We start from the raw sequence: 21,486 nt of genomic DNA, 5'->3' as shown, positions 1-21,486 counted from the left end.
TACAGCCTTTTCTCATAGTATTAATATTATTCTATTCTTTTCCTGTTCTTTCTTTTGAAGTTGGTCCTTAGAAAAAGTTTTTGAAGAACTTCAAGCTACTGATAAAAAGGTAAATGTTAATATGAACATGTTATATATCTGGAATGGGAAGCAAAGTTATGCTCTGGTGCATTGTGGCTGAAAGGGAAAAAATATGTGAATTTGGTTCTTTTCTCTCTTCTTTTTCTCATCCAAATAAGAAACATTCTTTAAAAGGAAGAAGCTTAATTATGTAAATGACATATCATTTCTGTTTCTTTGGTTTAGGATTGATTTCATCTAAATATGTGCCTGTAAGCTACATGTATCTTTCCTTTTCAAAATTTAAAGTATATACTGGAAAATTAATGAGAATTTCTTTTCCTAAATCCCAAAATAATCTAATTATTTTTAAAATCATTCTTTTACAAATTTTAAATAAATAACGTATTATTTTATGTATTTATAACAATAAAATAATCTATGAGTATATAAATAAGACCTTTATGATGACTTCCTCCCAACCCCTTTATGGTGATTTTTGTTCCCCTGAAATGATAATGAACTAACTGATTCGTATCCTTCTATACCTTTCTCCAGGATCTTACAAATATCTAAATAATGTCGGTATTCCAACATATAATTTGGTTTTTGTTGTTTTTCACATTTGTATGTACTATATACAATATTCCATAAGTTGACTTTTCTTTTAATGATTATCTCTCCAAATTACTTGATATTTTAGTTTAACCTAACATATACTTTTTAATAAATACATAATGTTCTGTAGAAAGATGTATAATTTTTTTAAATCATATCTCTTTGGGTGATATTTTAGGTTATTTCTAGTGGTAACAATCCTATGTTTACGTGTGTTTCTGTGTTTACCTGTGTGCTCATTCTTCTGTTTCTGTAGCATAAGTTTCCTGAGAATACGGTTGCTGAGTTAGAGTCTAAATATACAGGGTTGCTGAGTTAGAGTCTTAAGTATACACTCTATACCTGTGCATATATACCTACAGTGTTTCTAAATTATCTGAAAACACCATGTTCACCTTTAAAACTATATACAATAAAAATTAAAAGAAACATTTCGAAATGGAAAAAATAATTACCTGGTTGTAGCAATTAAGTCTACTACCACAAGTAATTTATTAAATTATGTACTCTCTGGGCCGCGCCTGTGGCTCAGTGGGTAGGGCGCTGGCCCCAGATACCGAGGGTGGTGGGTTCAAACCCAGCCCTTGCCAAACTGTAACAAAAAAATAGCCAGGCGTTGTGGCAGGCGCCCATAGTCCCAGCTACTCAGGAGGCTGAGGCAAGAGAATTGCCTAAGCCCAGGAGTTGGAGGTTGCTGTGAGCTGTGATGCCATGGCACTCTACGAGGGCAACAAAATGAGACTCTGTCTCTAAAAAAAAAAAAAAGAATGTATTCTCTCCAGTCCCAGATGTCACCCTGTTTTTTACCGATCCTTCAGAATAGGTGGGAAATAGGAGCTCACTCCTCTGCTCCCATTTCCTTGTCTGTTCATGTGGGTGAGCGTGTTTCTCTACGTTTATTGACCCTTTGCAAATTTTTTGTTCATATCTTTCAGCTATATTTCTGTTGGGTTTTAGTTTTTCCTTATTATTATGGGAGCACTTTGTATAGTAAGGAAATCGGTGCTTTTTCTATAAAGTGTTTATTACTAGGCTATGATATTGGAAATTTTAGCTAATGAACTAGAATAAGCAAATCAAGGAATAGATATAAATACTAGAAAAGATATAAATACTAGAGAAAATTTACATATGATAAAGTATAAGTCTAGGAATTTAAGGCTCAGTTACTAAAATTAATAAGAGAATTTGTTGAAGTAGCTAAATATAAGACAAAGCCTAAAAAAAAAAATCACAGTTTCTCTGCACTTGTGTTATGGAAAAGTATATACCCCTGCCTCTCCCAAATCTCCACTTAAATGAATGACCAAAACTAAAGAGATCTAGGAATAAAAAATTAAGAGTTTCATTGAAAAAACTGTAGAATCTTATTGAGAGACATAAAATAAAACATGAATCATGTTCCTGGATGAGTGGAATTAATGAAAATGTCACTCATTCCAAATTAATGTAGAAAACTAATGTTTTTGGATATTATTTCTGGACAGAAGATTTCTAAGTAAAAGAATAAGTGAAAATGGCAAGAACATTTGGGAAAAAGGTGTTCAAACATGACTTGAATTTATCCTCTTTTAACGGTTTATATTGAGTATTAGAATTCTGATGCAGTTTTTCCTTTATTACAATGTCTACACATTTTTTTGGCACTCTCTGTATAAGAACTTAACAGATGTCAGAGGTGACTTTTCCTTTCAGAAGGATGGTTTGTTTAAATAATTGGAGCTGGCATAATTGGCTTTACATCTGGAAGAAGAAAAAAGGTAGATTCTACCACATGTAATGCAATTAAAATAAATTCTAGATAGGGCGGCGCCTGTGGCTCAGTCGGGAAGGCGCCAGCCCCATATACCGAGGGTGGCGGGTTCAAAACCGGCCCCGGCTGAACTGCAACCAAAAAATAGCCGGGCATTGTGGCGGGCGCCTGTAGTCCCAGCTACTTGGGATGCTGAGGCAGGAGAATCACTTAAGCCCAGGAGTTGGAGGTTTCTGTGAGCTGTGGAGGCCACGGCACTCTACCGAGGGCCATAAAATGAGACTCTGTCTCTACAAAAATAAATAAATAAATAAATTCTAGATAGACCAAAGGTCTGGATATAAAAACAATATATAGTAAAAGGAAATTTTGATGACTGTCTAAAAAAAAATTAAAATATATTTGATAACCAAAAAAAATCTCTATTTGAATCAAAAAATCAAGCTGCAGGTTACTTAAAAATGGTTTTTTCTACTCTGTACCTGGTCACTGTTTTGTTATTTTGGTGCCATTTGCAGACGAAAATGTCCCAACAATGTTTTCAAGTACTGCTGCTCATATTGAAAGATATGTTTATTTTTCTTAAGTCACATGGGTCCTTCCTTTTTGGTCCACCATAGAATGCCAAAATAAATAGGAATAAAATGTATGAATAAAAGTTTAGAGGTGGTGCGTGTGGCTCAGTGAGTAGGGCGCTGGCCCCATATACTGGAGGTGGCGGGTTCAAACCCGGCCCTGACCAAAAACTGCAAAAAAAAAAAAAGAATAAAAGTTTAGGCTCGGCACCTGTGGCTCAGTGGTTAGGGCGCTGGCCACATACACTAAGGCAGGTGGGTCCAAACCTGTCCAGAGCCTGCTAAACAACAATGACAACTACAACAAAAAATAGCCCAGCGTTGTGGCGTTTGCCTGAAGTCCTAGCAACTTGGGAGGCTGAGGCAAGAGAATCCCTTAAGGCCGAGAGTTTGAGGTTGCTGTGGGCGACTAAGTAAGACTTTGTCTCTAAAAATAAATAAATAAGAAGAATTAAAGTTTGGTAACATACACAGAAATCAAATTGTTATAGTTCTCTGTTTCCTTTCTTTTTTTTTGTTTTCTTTGAGACAGATTCTCAAGCTTTTGCCCTCGGTAGAGTACCGAGGCGTCATCACAGCTCACAGCAACCTCAAATTCTTAGGCTCAAGCAATCCTCTTGCCTCAGTTTTTTTAGAGACAGAGTCTCACTCTGTCGCCCTTGGTAGAGTGCTGTGGCATCACTGCTCACAGCAACCTCCAGCTCTTGGGCTTAGGCGATTCTCTTTCCTCAGCCTCCCAAGTAGCTGGGACTACAGGTGCCTGCACAGTGCCCAGCTATTTTTTGTTTGCAGTTTGACCAGGGCCAGGTTCAAACCTACTACCCTCAGTATATGGGGCTGACCCCCTACTCACTGAGCCACAGGCACCACCCCTCTTGCCTCAGTTTTTTTCTGTGTTTTTAGTAGAGACGGGGTCGGGGTCTTGCTCTCTCTCAGGCTGGTCTTGAACTTGTGAGCTCAAGCAATTCACCTACCTCAACCTCCCAGAGTGCTGGGATTACAGGCGTTGAGTCACTGTGCCTGGCTGTAGTTCTGTGTTTTCAAAGATACTGTTCAGTTCTAGATTTGTAAGCCTTGAATATATTCCAAAGGTGGTATCCTCCTCTTATTTTGTTTTGATCTTCCTGAGGCTCTCCATTTTCAACTTTATACTATATGTTCCTTCAAAAGTTTAATATTTTTTAGTTTATCAATGGTTACATGCTATAGAACGACCACTAGAAGATTTATGGAAAATGGAAAATTTTTTTTTTTCAGAGAGTCCTGGAAGAGAACCAAGAACATTATCATATAGTTCAAAAGTTCCTTATCCTGGGAGACATTGATGGTAAGATAAAATTTAATTTTGCTTTGTATGAGTTTTTCATTTTCTTTTGGTAAAACAGTGCATATGACTCACTAAATCTTTTTTTTTTTTTTTTTTTTTTTTTTGTAGAGACAGAGTCTCACTGTACCGCCCCAGGGTAGAGTGCCGTGGCGTCACACGGCTCATAGCAACCTCTAACTCTTGGGCTCACGCGATTCTCCTGCCTCAGCCTCCCGAGCAGCTGGGACTACAGGCGCCCACCACAACGCCCGGCCATTTTTTGTTGCAGTTTGGCCGGGGCTGGGCTCGAACCTGCCACAGCTGGCCAGGGCTGGCGCCCCACTCACTGAGCCACAGGCGCCGATCTTAAAAATATCTACCTATCGAAATGCAATTATTAATTGCTTTTAAAAAGTTTGAATTTGGCTTGGCGCCCATAGCACAGGGGTTTTGGCGCCAGCCACATGCACCAAGGTTGGCAGGTTCAAATCCAGCCCTGGCCAGCTAAGCAACAATGACAACTGCAACAAAAAAATAACCAGGTGTTGTGGCGGGTGCCTATAATTCCAGCTACTCAGGAGGCCGAGGCAAGAGAATCGCTTAAGCCCAAGAGTCTGGGGTTTCTGTGAGTTGTGACGCCACGGCACTCTACTGAGAACGACATAGTGAGACTCTATCTCCAAAAAAAAAAAAAAAAGTTTGAATTTAACCCAGATTCTCTTTAAGGGTGAACACTGTAGAGAGTTACATGATAGCTGTTTTTAGACTTAACAGCACTATGGGAAATGGAGTAGCATTCTTCAGTAACGTTTATTTCTCTTCTGTTGATTTTATTCCTGTTGTTGAGTCTTTGCTTTGATGGTTCACAGGTTTGATGGATGAGTTTAGCAAATGGCTTTCCAAAAGCAGAAACAGTCCACCTGGACACCTCCTTCGCTTTATGGCTCATCTCATTTTGTTTTTCCGCACTCTGGGACTACAGACCAAAGTAAAAAAAATAAACAATTTATTTACCCTTCTCCAAAAGGTTAATGCTATCATCAGGAAAACACTGCTTTTTTATAGTTGCTTTCTAGAAATGGGAAAAAGTGTGCAAAAGTCTTTCATATGGTCCTATATGGTCAGTCACTCAGTGGTAACTCACTGTGCGTGACCCATAAGGTTTAAGTCTGTAACCACAGAATGATGTTGGTTACCTGGTTTCTAATAAATTCACAACTTTATTCTCATCAGTACCCAACTTTAAATTAGCCATCTGAGCTAACTGAATCAGATGAAATTCTGTGTCTTTTAAATCTTTGTTTTCTTTTTCTGTTTGTTTCTAATTATTTGATACCATTTTGGTCAGACTGCATATGGAAGGTAAATGGTAAAGCAATTGGAATCTGGGCTTTGGACTGGGAGCAAATTAGCTGTGATTCTTTGGTTCTTAGTTTCTTCCTCTGTGAAATGTGAACAATAATAGTAATTACCCACCAAGAGTTGTGGTTAAATCAGGCAGTACGTGAACTTTGCTAAGCACTTAGCCTGGTGTATAGTGACTGATCAAAGGTAAATACTAGACTTGTTAAATCATTTAATAGCAGAATTTTTATTAGAAATGTTATTGCTTGCTCATAAAAGTAGTTGTATTTATAATTATGTCTTTTTTCCTATGAAGGAAGAAGTTTCTATTGAAGTTTTAAAAACATACATACAGGTAAACTTGGAGAATCTACAACTTGATTCTTTTTACCATTTAATGAAAACAAGTCAGAATGAGACTATTTTAATTCTCTATGGTAGGAAAGTTGTCAGACTGTTGAACAATGAGAGATTAGAGTACCAGTCCCCAATATAATAAAAAATTCACGTGTAGGGTGGCGCCCGTGGCTCAAGGAGTAGGGCACCGGCCCCATATGCCAGAGGTGGCAGGTTCAAACCCCAGACCAGCCAAAAAACTGCAACCAAAAAAAAAAAAATTCACGTATAACTTTTTGACTTCCTGAAAACATAACTACTAACAGCCTACTGTTCACCAGAACCCTCACTGACAACATAAGTAAGTTAACTGACTCCCATCTCATACGTCACATGTATTACATACAGTTGTCCCTCAACATACTCCTGAGGTTGGCGTCAGGACTCTCGTGTATGCCAAACATCTGTGCATACGCCTGCCTGCAGTTGGCCCTGCAGAACCTGTGTGTGTGTGAAAGGTTGGCCTTTCATACACGAGGGTTTAGCAAGTACTGAATTTGGTTGAAAAAATTTTTCAATCTGAATTTGGTTGAAAAAAATCTGCCATATGTGTGTAAGTAGATCAGGCAGTTCAAACCTCTGTTGTTCAAGAATCAACTGAATTTTTACCGTAAAATAAGCTAGAGAAAAGAAAATGTTAAGAAAATCATAAGGAAGAAAAGATACATTTACAGTCCTGTACTGTGTTAATTGTAAACTTATGTCATCTGTTTATAAGATGAATTATCTGAAATGGCAAGTGACTACAGTCGCAGACCTCAGTCTGTGTTATATATCAAGAAATTTGACTTGTGGGCGGCACCTGTGGCTCAAGGAGTAGGGCGCCGGTCCCATATGCCGGAGGTGGCGGGTTCAAACCCAGCCCTGGCCAAAAACCATACACACACAAAAAAAAAGAAATTCGACTTGTAATGTCATGACTTTTCTCTTTGCTTGAGAGCAGCACCTCCAGCGTTGCTAGTGGCACTTGGTGTTATGGTGTTGTGCAGTGAAAAATATGTAAAACTTGCAATGGATCATTTTTTTTTTTGTAGAGACGGTCTCAACATTACCACCCTCGGTAGAGTGCCATGACGTCACACGGCTCACAGCAACCTCCAGCTCTTGGGCTTAGGCAATTCTCTTGCCTCAGCCTCCCGAGCAGCTGGGACTACAGGCACCCACCACAACGCCCCGCTATTTTTTTGTTGCAGTTTGGCCGAGGCCGGGTTTGAACCCACTACCCTTAGTATATGGGGCCAGCACATTACTCACTGAGCCACAGGCGCCGCCCTGCAATGCATCACTTTTTACTGCAGTACTTAATTTACTAAAGAGACAAACTGCTCACTTGAGATGATTAACACCACATAGCCTGTTTTTGTTTTTTTTTTTTTTTTTGAGACAGTCTTGCTTTGTTGACTGAGCCAGAGTGCAGTGGCACTGTCGTAGCTCACTGCAACCTTGAAATCCCAGGCTCAAGTGAGCCTCTTGCCTCAGCCTTCCAAGTAGCTGGGACTACACGCATGTGCCACTATACCCGGTTAATTTTTCTTTTTTTTGTAGAGACGGGGTCTTGCTCAGGATGATCTCAAACTCTTAGCCTCCAGGGATCCTCCCAACTTAGCCTCCCAGAGTGCTGATATTACGCGGATGAAGCCAAGCCCTGGCATTTTAATAAGATACCTGGCAACATTGGAGGTCACCCTGATAGCAATAGGAGGTGGCTATGAAATTTTTAAAGTAGAACAAATTATACTATAGCTCGTCGTTTTATTCATTTATTTAATACTGCATCTTTGTATCATTTGTATACATTTTTCTGTACATTTCTTTAAACTGCAAATGGCACTGTGTTGTGTGTGTCTGCATGTTTTGATACATCTTAAGAGATTTATGGGCCCAGCACGGTAGCTTATACCTGTAATTCCAGCACTCTGCGAGACTGAGGTGGGTGGGTCACTTGAGCTCAGGAATTTGAGACTAGTCTCTAAAAAACTAGCCGGGAATTGTGGTGGGCACCTGTAATCCCAGCTACTTGGGAGGCTGAGGCAAGAGGATAATTTGAACCCAAGAGTTTGAGGTTGCTGTGAGCTATGATGTCACAGCACTCTACTCAGGGTGACAAAGTGAGACTCTGTCTCAAGAAGAAGAAGAAGAAAAAATACATATATATAAGAAATTTGTATATATTTTATGATATAATAAAATAGATTAGTATCTAAATATATTTTATGCATTTATGACATACCTAACTTTTTCTTAATTTATTTGCTATTTCTAGGCTGTGTGTGTGGTTGGTGTCCAAGTTTTTTCAAATTGTCACAAATTTCAAAAACCTTTTGCAGTGTAGTATTTAGTAGGTCCATGTATGAGTGGACTCACGCCATTCGAATCTGTGCTATTCAAGGGTTGACTATACTTTCTGGAATTTAAAATTATTCTGACTGGCAGCTCAAATCCTTATCTGTGTGAACCTCTCCTGAATATATTTGAAATTCTGAAGCAAACTTTTCATTTTATTATTGACATGCTTTGATCTTTTTCTATTTTTTAGCTTTTGATAAGTGAGAAGCATACAAATCTCATCGCATTTTATACCTGTCATTTGCCTCAAGACCTGGCTGTTGCCCAGTATGCGTTGTTTCTGGAAGGCATCACAGAATTCGAAGAGCGCCACCACTGCTTGGAGCTGGCTAAAGAAGCAGGTGGAAATGATGGACAGCTCTGTCTACCAGTTTTTGTAGACAAATACTCACATTTTAATTTGGGCTCTAGTAACTTGTCCTTCTAATTTTCAATCTTATTTCACATGAGAGGAGAAAAAAAGGAGTAAGATTTTTGCTGAAGTTCTGTTTTAAGAGTAAAATAACTTAGATTGTAACTCATGTAAAATATCTTTAAATTATTAGCATTTTCTTTTGTAAGGTCTTTTATATTTTACATACTTTTAAAGAATTACTATTCCAAATTTACCAAATTACTGTGACTGTTTAGAGAATGTAAATGTTAATCTTTGTTTTTTGTCTCTTAAAAAAATTCTTTAGATTTGGATGTCGCAACAATAACAAAGACTGTAGTTGAGAATATTCGAAAGAAAGATAATGGTGAATTCAGTCACCACGACCTGGCCCCTGCCCTAGACATGGGCACGACTGAGGTGACTGGGGATGGGTAGGGTCATCACGACCTGGCCCCTGCCCTACACAGGGTACCACTGAGGTGACTGGGGATGGGTGGGGTCACCACAACCTGGCCCCCGCCCTATACACGGGCACCACTGAGGTGACTGGGGATGAGTGGGCCTTGTGTGGCTCCTGCCAGTCCTTTATGTTGTTCTCAGTGAGCTTCTACCCTGGTAAAAGAAGTTCTGCCCTGGTTTCTTTTTTCCTCTTCAGGTGGGTAACAAGGTCTGAGGGGGGTACAGCTCACATGTGCTCGTGGGCACCCAGTTGTCATGCTTATGAACCACAAAAGGATCTGTGCTAGTTTCTTTCTTAAGAATGTTTGTCAGCCCAGGCCTTTTAAATTATGAAAATTGGCTGGAATGTAAATTCTTATGTAAAGGATTGCTTATAGTAGTATTAAATTAAAGGAAGTTTCTTTAATAGGAAAAAATCTGAGCTTTGGCATTTTGGTCATAAGGTTATTTTAGATACTTGATTAATCACTAACTCTTAGGTACCTTCTTAACTGTGCAGAGAAATAGTTAGAGTAGCACTTGGAGGAATCACATGGTCAAATTGGTAAGGCATACCATATATAATTCCAGATAGTCCAGTAAGTTTGTTCTGTAATTTAGTAGAAAGCTGTTAAATACGAAAATAAGGAAAGTTAGATTCCTTCATAATTGTGTTTAACAGAAGTACAGTTGTAACTTAATCCTACTAATTTGCCAAACATCTTAGGAAGAAACACAATTGATGTTGCTTATCTCTTTTTCCCCTTCAATGAGCAGGAGGATCGTTTGAAGATCGATGTCATTGACTGGCTGGTGTTTGACCCAGCACAGAGGGCAGAAGCCCTGAAACAAGGCAATGCCATCATGAGAAAGTTCTTGGGTATGCTGTATTTTATGTTCAAATTCATATGTTCTCTTTTTTTTTTTTTTTTAGACAGAGCCTTAAGCTGTCGCCCTGGGTAGAGTCACAGCTCACAGCAACCTCCACCTCCTGGACTTAAGTTTTCTCCTGCTTCAGCCTCCAAAGTAGCTGGGACCACAGGCACCTGCCACAACGCCTGGCACTTTTTTGGTTGCAGCTGTCATTGTTGTTTGGCAGGCCCAGGCTGGATTCGAACCCGCCAGCTCTGGTGTATGTGGCTGGCGCCTTAGCCGCTTGAGCTATAGGCACCGAGCCAAATCCACATATTCTTAAATTTTGTTTAGGTTTTTGTTTTTTAGATCTTCCACTGGGAAAAGACAGCTATTCTTACTCTGTTAAACATGAAACAAAACGTGTTTAACAGTAAAGTTTCATTGTCCTATTTTACATACAATCCAAAATGTAACTGCTTTCTTTAGGACATAGCTGTATGTAAAATTAGTCGTTCTTTTGTGTTACTACCACACTGATATAGGAAGAAAGCCACTCTGTTGGGTAGAAAGACCACCAAGACCCTTAACAGAAGTGCCTTGGGACCTGACAGTGAAATAGCTCACTGTAAAAGCTGTAAATCAGTGTTTTGACTCCTTTAGAAATAATTACACAAAGGTCCACAAATGTTGAAAATTATGGATCTTTTTTTCACAGCATCAAAAAAGCATGAAGCTGCAAAAGAGGTTTTTGTGAAGATTCCTCAGGACTCTATAGCAGAAATTTATAATCAATGGGAGGAACAAGGAATGGAAAGCCCGCTTCCTGCTGAGGATGACAATGCCATCCGAGAACATCTGTGCATTAGAGCTTACCTGGTGAGAGTGTAAAGCAAACGACGGGTGCGCCCATCTCCGTGATGATTTCTCAGATTTACCCTCAGTTTGTACTTTTTTCCAGAAGCAGGGCTGATTCATCGTAACTGTCTGTGGCTGTAGGGCTCACTGATGCACAGGGAGGGGAAAGTCATGGCCTTGACATCATCAGCATGGCCTAATCAGAGCTGACCAGCAAAGGAAGGTCGGCTCACAGTAGATGATGTGTGCGATGTCCAGAACTTCTGTTTTCATAAGATACCTTTAATGCTTATCTCAATTGTAATATTTCTGGTTTTGGTAATAACTGAGAAAAGTAAGATATTCTAGGTTTGTTATGACCACAATAACAGCATGCTCGTTCACAATTCATTTAATAAATAGTCAAGTTGGCTCAGCACCTGTAGCACAGTGGTTACAGTGCCAGCCACATACACTGAGGCTGGCCGGTTCGAACCCGGCCCAGGCCAGCTAAAACAACAACAATTGCAAGTAAAATTAGCTGGGTGTTGTGGCGGGCGCCTGTAGTCCGAGCTACTTGGGAGGCTAAGGAGGCAAGAAAATCGCTTAAGCCCCAGAATTAGAGGTTGCTTTGAGCTGTGACGCCACGGCACTCTACCGAGGGTGACATAGTGAGACTCTGTCTCAAAAAAATAGTCAAGTGATTGTAGTGAATTAGACAGTAGGGCCAAATCTATGTATAACATTCTATACAGGAGGACAGACAAGCAGGCGTGTGTGTACCACAGAGATAACGTAAAGATTCATGTATGATCAGGGTACTGAGCTTGAAGTAGACACTAGAAGAAACACCATAAATACACAGACACAGACACTCAGCTTGCTGGTGTTTGTCACTTGACTAAACATTTATTCGTTGTATGAGTTTTTTGCACAAAAAATAAATATCGAGGCTCAGTGCCCATAGCACAGTGGTTACGGTGTCAGCCACATATACCAAAGGTGGCGGGTTCAAACTTGGCCCGGGCCAACTAAACAACAACTGCAACAACAACAAAAATAGCCGGGCCTTGTGGTGGGCATCTGTAGTCCCAGCTATTTGGAAGGCTGAGGCAAGAGAATCACTTAAGCCCAAGAGTTTGAGGTTGCTGTGAGCTGTGATGCTACAGCACTCTACTGAGGGCGACTCAATGAGACTCTGAAAAGAAAAAAAATTAATTAAAAATATTGAGCAGTTTTATTTCTTTTTGTTTTGTTTGTTTTTGAGACAGTCTAACTTTGTTGCTTGAGGCTAGAGTGCTGTGGCATCATAGCTCACAGCAACCTCACACTCCTGGGCTCAAGCAATCCTCCTGCCTCAGCTTCCAGAGTAGCTGGAACTACAGGCTCCCACCAGAACACCTGGCTAATTTTTCTGTTTCAGCTCTTGCTCAGGCTGGTCTCAAACTCCTAAGCTCAAGGATTCCTCCCGCCTTGGCCTCCCAGACTGCTGGGATAACAGGCAGGCATGAGCCACCGCACCTGGACAACAGTTTTATTTCTTGATGCTGCACAATTACTTCCTTTTTCTAGTGCAAAATTATTCCTAAGAAGCAATCATAAAGGCTTTCTTGAACAATAACAGTGAAAACTCTTCTTTTATTTTTTATTTATTTTCTTTTTTTTTTTTTGAGGCAGAGTCTCGGTATGTTGCCCTCGGTAGAGTACCGTGGCATCACAGCTTGCAGCAACCTCAAACTCTTGGGCTTAACTCAAGCAGTTCTCTTGCCTCCTCAGCCTCCCAAGTAGCTAAGACTACAGCCGCCCACCACAATGCCTGGTTATTTGTTGTTGTCATTGTTGTTTAACTGGCCCGGGCCGGGTTTGAACCCACCAGCCCTAGTGTATGTGGCTGGCGCCCTAGCCACTGAGCTATACTGAGCATCGAGTTGAAAACTCTTATTTCTTATTTTGTTTTTTTGTTGTTCTTGTTTATATTTCAGTATAACAAAGAGAAATTTTATTTGAGAACAAAGGGAAGGTTTAGAGCACTTCTACAGTTTTTGGCCGGGGCCGGGTTTGAACCCGCAACCTCCGGCATATGGGGCTGGCGCCCTACTCCTTTGAGCCACAGGTGCCGCCCTAGAGCACTTCTAAAGAGAGCTGGAAGCAGGTGCCTCTTTGTGAAGAGATGAGACAGACCTGATTTGTTATTCTGTGTTTTTATTCTCTTACATTTTAGGAAGCCCATGAAACTTTCAATGAGTGGTTCAAACACATGAATTCAGCTCCACAAAAACCTACTTTGATGCCTCAGCCAACTTTTACTGAGAAAGTGGCTAATGAGCACAAAGAAAAGAAATATGAAGTAAGTTGCATGTGAATCTGGGACACACCTGGGCATCTAAGAACATATGTTACATGTTTAAAGAGGTCATTTCTTAGTAGCTATTTTTATTTTATTATTTTTGAGACAGAGTCTCAGTTTGTCGCCCTCGTAGAGTGCTGTGGTGTCACAGCTCACAGCAAGTTGGGCTTAAGTGATTCTCTTGCCTCAGCCTCCCAAGTAGCTGGGACTACAGGCGCTCGCCACAGCGCCTAGCTATTTTTAGAGGTGGGGGTCTCACTTTTGCTCAGGCTGGTCTCAAACTCCTGACTGAGCTCAAGTGAGCCACCACGCCCTGCCTGTATTTCTATTATAACAAGTAGCCTTCCTGTGAATGCTTTGCTTGGAAGAAATTACTCTGTTTAGTCCCTGTTCTGTAGGTAGTTCACCAAACATGAAAACACCTTCAGGTGACATTAGCTAGCATTCGTTTACAAAGTTAACATTCTAATGTTTTGTTTAACTAGAGTCTATTAATATTTTTTTTTGTATTTGGCAAACTGAAGAGCATCAGCTCTTCAAAATGATGTTCCATTGTATATTCCTGTCTGTAATTGAGAAAGACTGATTTATTGGGTTTTGTCCATTACATGTCAGCCTTGTGTTTGTTTTGCAGATGGATTATGGTATTTGGAAAGGGCATCTGGATGCCCTAACTGCTGATGTGAAAGAGAAAATGTATAACGTCTTGTTGTTTGTTGATGGAGGGTGGATGGTGGATGTTAGAGAGGTAAGCTGTGTGCACTGTTTGTGGCTAAAACCAAGTGAACACTGTCTTCTTTAAATGTTCTGTCTCTGAGTAGTAGCGTCTATGGATTTTGTATAATCTTCATACTTATACTTAGACATCCTGTATTAAGCTAAACTGAAAATACTAGCTAGGAAATAGGAATATTTGATTCTTGGGTAAACTATCACTTCACATTTAAATGTGAGGATTTTCATACTAAAATTTTGTTTTTGTTTTTTAAAGACAGTGTCTGTCACCTAGGGAGAGTGCTGTGGTGTCACAACTCACAGCAACCTCAAACTCCTGGGCTCAAGAGATCCTCCTGACTCAGCCTCCCGAGTAGCTGGGTACTATAGACACCCACCATCATGCTGGCTGGTTTTCCTATTTTTGGTAGAAACGTGGTCTCACTCTTATTCATGCTGGTCTCAAACTCCTAAGTTCAAGGGATCCTCCTGTCTTGGGCTCCTAGAGTGTTGGGGTTAGAGACATGAGCCACCACACGTGGCCCCTAAAGTTATATTTTCCTACTGAAATCTAATTTTTTTCAATTCTGTACCTAAAAATTTAATTAGACATGTATTTGATTCAGTGTAGAGATAATGAAGATAACTGGTGGTGTGAGTAAGTCGCACATAAAGCAGGGCTCTCCCCTCTGCGCTGTCTGTGTAGGTGACTCCGTGAGCTTTTGGAAAATGCAGGGTTCCTATCCCGAGATTCAGTTTTAATTTGCCTAAGGTACAACTAGGCTTTTTGTTTGTTTTTAATTACCTGGAGTGCTTCAGTGTGCAGTCTGGGCTTAGAACTAGCTCTAAAGGTTTTAAACACCGTAAAAAATCAATTCCTGGACAACCTTCTGGTTCGGGGTTTTTACATAGCAGAGTAGTCTGGGAGTCTAAACTCCCTCCATGCAGTCTGTTGAAAGTCAGACCTCCACTCAGCGGACCTGGTGCTAACTACCATAAGAAAGGCAAGAATTAAGTATTTTCTGAGTTCTGGAAAAGAAAAGATCGCTTCTACCTGGAAGGGATCTGGACATTGTGATTGACAGCTACAGTATTAGCGTGATCGTGAACAAGTGGGCAGAATGTGTATGAACCAGGATGGAAAGAGGATGAGAGGGTCACCGTGTGTGGGGGGACCCTGGGGCCTGACAGGAACAGTGAGCAGCTCGGTTTTGCCCCAACATACCTGATACGCTATCCAGGGAGAGCTTCTAGATTCTTGGATATTTGGTATATATCATTTAACATTTAAGGATACCCAGAAAACAATGGGAGTATTCTGGGTATCCTTCTGCCATTTCTCATATCCTCATATGTTTATTACTTTTTAATTTTAGCCACTTTTTTTATTTTGAGACAGAGTCTCAAGCTGTTGCCCTGGATAGAGTGCCATGGCGTCATAGCTCACAGCAGGATTACAGGCGTGTGCCACCGCACCTGGCCCACTGTTTTTTGTTTCTTGTTTTTTTTTTTTTTTACCCCTCTGAGCAGAATCAAAAAGCAATAGAGACAGAAAACTAGGTTTGGGCCCCTATTTGCTGCTCTTATTAATACGTATCTTAAAAGTCTCCACTTTTCATCCTAAACTTCGTAATGTAACTCCCCTGACTAGCTTTAAACCTTCCGCAAGCTCCTCAGACTGTACCTTTCTGATTCGTGTTGGTACTCATGAAGACCGCAGGCTCCTCACGCTATACGTTTCTGATTCGTGTTGGTACTCGTGAAGACCTCAGGCTGTACCTTTCTGATTCATGTTGGTACTCGTGAATACCGCAGGCTCCTCAGGCTGTACCTTTCTGATTCGTGTTGGTACTCGTGAAGACCACAGGCTCCTCAGGCTATACCTTTCTGATTCGTGTTGGTACTCGTGAAGACCATAGGCTCCTCAGACTGTACCTTTCCGATTCGTGTTGGTACTCGGGAAGACCGCAGGCTCCTCAGGCTGTACCTTTCTGATTCGTGTTGGTACTCGTGAAGACAGCAGAGTGCCAGCTAAGTGTGACTTATATTTTGAAAAGACTAGTGGCTTATTTGTGCATAAATCTTGGTTATTCTAATCACTAATTTCGGTAGACTAGGTAATTAAGGTCACAGATTAAACAGTCTGGAGTCTCATAAAAATGGAGTTGGGGTGGAAGACGATGAATGATGACCAGTTTGTTCCATCCTGCATTAAAAACCAATATTCAGTCCCTGTCATTTCTTTAAAAAGAGATTTCTTGACCATTAAATGATATAAATGATGTTTTAATCACCTCTATTGAGTTTAGCTTAATACTCTGAAATATTGAGCAAAGCGGGGAGTTCTTCAGGGCCTGCCAGCCTGCACGTCACTGTGCGTGAATGGGGCCCTGTGCTCCTTCCCTCACGTGGCCGGCCCATGCCCAGCAGGCCTGGCATGTGGAGTGTGGCCTGCACTGGGTCTCAGCCCTGCCTGCGGCCTGGCCAGATGCCCTGGACTAGACACAGCTGGCATTTTGCCCTGGACCAGACATAGCTATATGTAGCTGGCAGTGTACATACAGTACTAGCTTAAAAACCAGTGTACCTCAAGTTTTTAAGTTAGTGTTGGAGGCTGGTAGCACAGGCGGGTGGCAGGGGAAGTGAGCAGGGAGCTCCTCTTCACCACCTTTCCCCACTGCACTGCCCCATCCCCAGCACATCCCAGCCCATGGCCTCACTGCCTCTCCCTTGCTTCCCACTCTTCTTTATACAGATAATCCCTTCCTCAGACGGATCAGCTAGTTATCCTTTTAAAATGAAATATATCTCACGTCCTGCCCAGAATGTTCTGATAGCTTCGTTACACTTTGAAGAAAATCCGTCATTCTTTACACACGAGACCACACATACACTTTTGGGGTTTTTTTTGTTTTTTGGGGGGGTTTTTTGCAGTTTTTGGGTGGGGCCGGGTTTGAACCTACCACCTCCAATATATCGGGCTCGCGCCCTCCTCCTTGAGCCACAGGTGCTGCCCCCTTTTTTTGTTTGTTTGTTTTTTGAGATAGAGTCTCAAGCTATCGTCCTGGGTAAAGTACCGTGGCATCAGAGCTCACAGCAACCTCAAACTCTTGGGCTTAAGCGATTATCTTGCCTCAGCCTCCCAAGTAGCTGGGACTACAGGTGACCGCCACAACACCTGGTAATTTTTTGGTTGTAGTTGTCGTTGTTTGGCAGGCCCGGGCTGGATTTGAACCCCCAAGCTCTGGTGTATGTGGCCAGCACCCTAACCACTTGAGCTACCAGGCACCAAGCCACACTTTTTTTTTTTTTTTTTGAGACAGAGCCTCAAGCTGTTGCCCTGGGTAGAATGCCATGGCATCACAGCTCACAGCAACCTCCAACTCCTGTGCTTAAGTGATTCTCTTGCCACCTCAGCCTCCCAACTTGCTGGGACTACAGGCGCCTGCCACAACGCCTGGCTATTTTTTTTTTTCTTTTTGGTTGTAGTTGTCATTGTTTGGCAGGCCCTGACTGGATTCAAACCCACCAGCTCTGGTTAATGTGGCTGGCGCCTTAGCTGCTTGAGGCACAAATACATAGTATTTGCAGGATGATGTGAACTATGTATGTGGAAAGCCAGTTTGTTCATATAAATGGGTTCCACAGCAAACTGTGAGACTTAAGTTTGTGTGGATTTGGGGGGTTGTTCTGGAACCAACTTCCCGTTTATACCAAGGAACAACTAGGTACACACACATCTGTTGCCTTCTGTGTCCTCTTCTGTAGAAGTTTTCTTCATAGTACTTAACACAATCTGATACTAACTTACTTGCTTTTTGCCTTATCTATCTATGCCCATTAGAATGCAGCCAGGAAGGGAGCAATCTTGTTGTTTTTTGTTTGTTTTTTTTTTTTCATTTCTTTGGCCCTGGCACTTAAAATAATGCTGCCCACATAGAGACCCTCATTAAATATTTGGTAAATGGGCTGGGTGGCGCCTGTGGCTCAGTCGGTAAGGCGCCGGCCCCATATACCGAGGGTGGCGGGTTCAAACCTGGCCCCGGCTGAACTGTAACCAAAAAAAAAAATATTTGGTAAATGAGTGGTACCACATTGTTAGTGTGAAGGAATTGTCTTCAGAGTCTTTCCTTGGTAGAAAGGATCTTTTTGTGTTATATATTTACAAGATATTTAGTTTATTCAAATGAGAAAATACCTTAAGTTGGGATAGGGCAATTTATTTCCTTGTGGCAAATTGCTGGGCTCATGAGACATTATTCTGGACCGTTGTCAGCAGCTGGTCTGCAGGTGTGGGAACCATCACAGTTACCAGAAGTGACCACACTCTTGATACTGTGGCAGCAACAGAATGTAACAGGAGCAGGCGCCTGAATCCATTCTGTGAAACAAGAGTGGCCTGCAGCTGTGAGTAGAGGTCAGGGGCACTGTGCTCCCTTATCACTGAGGGAGGCTACACTGGAGTACAGATAGCAACTTCCAGAAGGAGCAGCCCTCTCCTTCGCACTGGGCTCCAGGTGGCATCACAAGACGTTGAGGGAATGTTTAAACCACCTCTGAAGGTAGTGAACGCCTATTTGAGAAAAGAAATGAAGGTGCTTTCCCCTTTAAAGCTTGGAAAATGAAAAACGTGTATTGTATTATTTGCTTTTATGTATTTATACCTCAATGTTACAGAGGGTCCAGCCTCCTGTCATCGTCCAGGCAATACGCAGAGACTGGGACAGGTCCACCAAGCTTTATTGTCAGAAGGCCAGTGATTCTGGAGAGCAGTGAGAGTAGCCTCTCCAAGACACTTCTGCCTTTCTATTTCCAAACTCACAGTTTTATACATAAAAATTCAAGGTACAAACCATGTTAACCTTATCTTAAACAATAAGGTGGCATGATCCATGACCTATAACATTTCTAATTCAAAAGTTAATCTCCTAAATCAGTTTCCCTAAACTACTCAAGATAGGCATTTTAAGATTGAAATTCATGCTAAATTTACAAAACAGCATGAACAGAAGACGTGAAGTGAAGGTCATGAGGACCAAAACTGACCAGCTGTGTCATGTGGGCCCCAGCCTGACTGACTCCATCTTACTCTCACCACATGTGTTCCCCAGAACAAAACTAAAAGACTGATAGTAATTATTTCAGGGTGTGCAAGCCTGACCTAGATTAACCTAAATTGGTACAATTACTCATTAGTAAAAATGCCAGATTACATTTTATTGTTTCATCTCTCAATTTAAATCTACCTACGAAAAATGTTTTTGTGGCTCAAGCGGCTAAGGCGCCAGCCACATACACCTGAGCTGGCGGGTTCAAATCCAGCTCAGGCCACCAAACAACATCAGCTGCGCCAAAAAAACTAGCCAGGCATTGTGGCAGGCACCTGTAGTCCCAGCTACTTGGGAGGTGGAGGCAGGCGAATCGCTTGAGCCCAGGAGTTGGAGGTTGCTGTGAGCTGTGATGCTACAGCACTCTACCCAGGGTGACAGCTTGAGGCTCTGTCTCAAAAAAGAAAAGGAAAAATGTTTCAGCAATTTAATAGTATAGACTCTCACATGAAAATATTTTTATACTTCATTAGGCTCTTAAAAGGGCCAGTTTTTTTTTTTTTTTTTTTTTTTTTTTTTGTAGAGACAGAGTCTCACTTTATGACCCTCCGTAGAGTGCCGTGGCCTCACACAGCTCACAGCAACCTCCAACTCCTGGGCTTAAGCGATTCTCTTGCCTCAGCCTCCCGAGCAGCTGGGACTACAGGCGCCCGCCACAACGCCCGGCTATTTTTTTGGTTGCAGTTTGGCCGGGGCCGGGTTTGAACCCGCCACCCTCGGTATATGGGGCCGGCGCCCTACCGACTGAGCCACAGGCGCCGCCCAAAAGGGCCAGTTTTTAATTTAGCTTATCCTTTATTTTGTTCTTCCCTAAGAGTTCTGTGGATTTCCTTTCTCCTTTTAAGATTATTTCAGAACTTCTAGCGTGCTTGGATACTTTTTTATTATTTAAATTGTTTTCAGATTTGTTGTAAGAAAATGTAGTGGGCATAGAGATCTTTTTTCTTGCACTTTTGCTGTCCTATAGGTTTTTGGTTTTGGTTTTTTTCTTTTTGGAAAGGAGTGTCAATTTTCCTATTTTTTAAAAGAATACAAGGAAGTCATAAATTCATTCTCCTCGTTTAAAAACAAAGTGTGCAGTGAAGTTGTCTTTCCCGGTGCACTCCCCTGTGCACGCTGACACAGACACACACCCCCACAGCCATCGCCATCGCCAGCCACACGTCCACTCTGAGAGCTGGGTGTGCCTGCGCCTGCAAACAGCTGACGGGGTGATTTCCTCTGTTCTGATTTTTCCTCTGTTGATATTTAATCTCTGACTGTCACTCCACTTGTGCATGTTTTTATTCAAGACATGGTAAGGTCATTAGAAATACAAATTCAAGGGGGCGCCTGTGGCTCAAAGGAGGTGGGTTCGAAACTGCGACAAAAAAATAGCCAGGTGTTGTGGTGGGCACCTGTGGTCCCAGCTACTCGGGAGGCTGAGGCAAGAGAATCACCTAAGCTCAAGAGCTGGAGGTTGCTGTGAGCTGTGATGCCACAGCACTCTACCAAGGGCGACAAAATAAAACTCTCTCTCTTAAAAAAAAAAAAGAAAGAAAAATACAAATTCAGCATTTTACATTGATTTCATACCTGTGACCCCTCTGTAGTAGACTCTGTTTGTCTTCATGCTTTTTCTACCAGATACTGTGATTGAAACTCTTCCTTGTTTTGTTTTCAGTGGGCATAATAAGCTTTAGAGAAACTTCTTAGACTTCTCCCTGTGCATGTTGGATTCGATTCTACTCTCAGAGCTTCTATGTAGCTCTTTAACATAAATTGTTAAAATGGTTTCTTGATTGTAGGATGCTGAAGAAGATCCTGAAAGGACACATCAGATGGTTTTACTGAGAAAGCTTTGTCTGCCAATGTTGTGTTTCCTGCTTCATACAATACTGCATAGTACTGGGCAGTACCAGGAGTGCCTACAGTTAGCAGATATGGTGTCCTCGGAGCGCCACAAACTGTACCTGGTAAGTTCCAGAGCATCAGAGTTTTCAATTTTAATGATTTGATACTCTCTCTAGTGCTATTTAATTTTATGAAGATATGTTTACAGTTTATGTTGTTCTTGGATATTCTTATACTCCAGTTTTAGCATTTATATGTTTTTCCCAAAATGTGTAGATATTTGTAAACTATTAGAAATAGCCTTGGGCGGCACCTGTGGCTCAAGGAGTAGGGCGCCAGTCCCATATGCCGGAGGTGGCAGGTTCAAACCTAGCCCCTGCCAAAAAGAAAAAAGAAAAAAAAAAGAAATAGCCTTGAAGTTTCTGAACCAGTCAAATTTACTAGCTGCAGGGTGTATAAATGGGTTTTTTTGTTTTTTTGTTTGTTTGAGATGGGGTCTTGTATGTTGCCCAGGCAGGTCTTGAATTCCTTGACTCAAGCAGTCTTCCTGGTAACTAGGACAGAAGGACATAAGTCTGAAAGA

At 41.5% G+C, this 21,486-nt stretch overlaps 1 protein-coding gene and 1 pseudogene across 3 annotated transcripts in view; one reads left to right on the top strand and one right to left on the bottom strand.

The window, feature by feature from the left end:
- NUP107 (nucleoporin 107) overlaps nucleotides 1–21,486 on the top strand; it is a 58,475-nt gene that overhangs the window by 36,587 nt on the left and 402 nt on the right. Inside the window, exons 17-27 of one of the 3 annotated variants that reach the window (XM_053585520.1) lie at nucleotides 61–109; nucleotides 4,264–4,333; nucleotides 5,182–5,300; nucleotides 5,973–6,011; nucleotides 8,589–8,739; nucleotides 9,079–9,191; nucleotides 9,990–10,092; nucleotides 10,783–10,943; nucleotides 13,123–13,248; nucleotides 13,883–13,996; nucleotides 20,858–21,025. In XM_053585520.1, coding sequence (XP_053441495.1) covers nucleotides 61–109; nucleotides 4,264–4,333; nucleotides 5,182–5,300; nucleotides 5,973–6,011; nucleotides 8,589–8,739; nucleotides 9,079–9,191; nucleotides 9,990–10,092; nucleotides 10,783–10,943; nucleotides 13,123–13,248; nucleotides 13,883–13,996; nucleotides 20,858–21,025 — 1,213 coding nt within the window. The remainder of the gene's footprint in view (nucleotides 1–60; nucleotides 110–4,263; nucleotides 4,334–5,181; nucleotides 5,301–5,972; nucleotides 6,012–8,588; nucleotides 8,740–9,078; nucleotides 9,192–9,989; nucleotides 10,093–10,782; nucleotides 10,944–13,122; nucleotides 13,249–13,882; nucleotides 13,997–20,857; nucleotides 21,026–21,486) is intronic. The other 2 variants (XM_053585524.1, XM_053585523.1) reach the window with 2 other exon arrangements.
- On the bottom strand, nucleotides 9,424–9,511 carry LOC128582959 (uncharacterized; annotated as a pseudogene).

The sequence above is a fragment of the Nycticebus coucang genome, chromosome 3, assembly GCF_027406575.1.
Source record: "Nycticebus coucang isolate mNycCou1 chromosome 3, mNycCou1.pri, whole genome shotgun sequence".
Taxonomy (NCBI): domain Eukaryota; kingdom Metazoa; phylum Chordata; class Mammalia; order Primates; family Lorisidae; genus Nycticebus; species Nycticebus coucang.
The sequence above is the reverse complement of the archived record's forward strand: the minus strand, read 5'-3'. Positions and strand labels throughout refer to the sequence as shown.